Here is a 1,044-nt window from a genome sequence, read left to right on the forward strand (position 1 = left end):
GTCTGTGAAAAATAAATAAAAAAAAAAAATTAGAAAGACACAGTTGAATGTTAACAGCTCAATGAGTGAAAGAAAAAAGCAAGCATGTGTGCATGTCTCACACCTCCTCAAATAAACTGGTGTTATCAGGGACATTATCAATTAAGACTTTGCTGTTGGTTGCTGGCTGCTCAATGACTACATTTGTGGTTTTCCGGCGCTTCTCCTCTGGCTCTCCCTCAAAACTGTCATTGCTGTGGCAAAGGAACATAAGAGCAGTGGTCAGACTGACCGCCAACACCCCCATAAACAGTCATTATCGAAGTCAACATGAAACACTGTTTATAGGGTTGGGAGTCTTCAGGCACATCACCATCTGATTCTGAAAATGATTTTCAATGCATCCCTAGGAGTGCAAGAGGTGGCAGTGTAAAGCATAAAAGTTATTCTAGAATACATCTGCTTTCACCCACTAACAGAAACAGAAAAAGCAGGTATGATAACCAAGTATCAGAAGCGATTTTGCAGTTCTCTGTGTAAATGCAATGCTGCGGAGAAAACATAAACCCTCAGCCTACATAGTTTTCCGTGGCTTTGCACAGGAAAAATAAACTTTCAAGTAGGGATAAGCATTTTTCAAAAATATTGTATTTGAATATTTGGGCTCAAAAAACGAATATTAATTTATTTAAATGACATTTAACGAGACATTATTTTTTAATAATCAAGTTTTTGTCACCATTTCCGAACAAACTTATGATTAGGGTTGGGTATCGTTTGGGTTTTTTTCTAAACCGGTGCCAAATCGACACTTTTAAAACGGTTCCGGTGCCTAAACCGATTATTAAAGAATAGAGAAAGAATAGAGAATGCTAGTGTTAGAGGCTCTTTTTTCTTTATAAATAAAACAAGTAGCTAGAATAGAAACAGAATAGAAAGTGCAAATGTTAGAGGATCAAGTTTTTTTATTAAAAAAAACAAGCAGATCAAATTAGAAGTAGCATTAGAATAGAGAGTGCTAGAGTTAGCGGGTCAAATGAATATGAAAGAGATGTGTTTTCAGCC

At 36.2% G+C, this 1,044-nt stretch overlaps 1 protein-coding gene across 1 annotated transcript in view; it reads right to left on the reverse strand.

Annotated features, from left to right (window-relative positions):
* Positions 1–96: 96 nt before the first annotated feature.
* LOC107734256 (TATA-binding protein-associated factor 172-like) overlaps positions 97–1,044 on the reverse strand; it is an 11,744-nt gene continuing 10,796 nt past the window's right edge. Inside the window, exon 4 of the mRNA XM_016546170.1 lies at positions 97–233. Coding sequence (XP_016401656.1) covers positions 98–233 — 136 coding nt within the window. The 3' untranslated portion in view covers position 97. The remainder of the gene's footprint in view (positions 234–1,044) is intronic.

The sequence above is a fragment of the Sinocyclocheilus rhinocerous genome, unplaced genomic scaffold, assembly GCF_001515625.1.
Source record: "Sinocyclocheilus rhinocerous isolate Xijiao unplaced genomic scaffold, SAMN03320098_v1.1 scaffold730, whole genome shotgun sequence".
Taxonomy (NCBI): Eukaryota; Metazoa; Chordata; class Actinopteri; order Cypriniformes; family Cyprinidae; genus Sinocyclocheilus; species Sinocyclocheilus rhinocerous.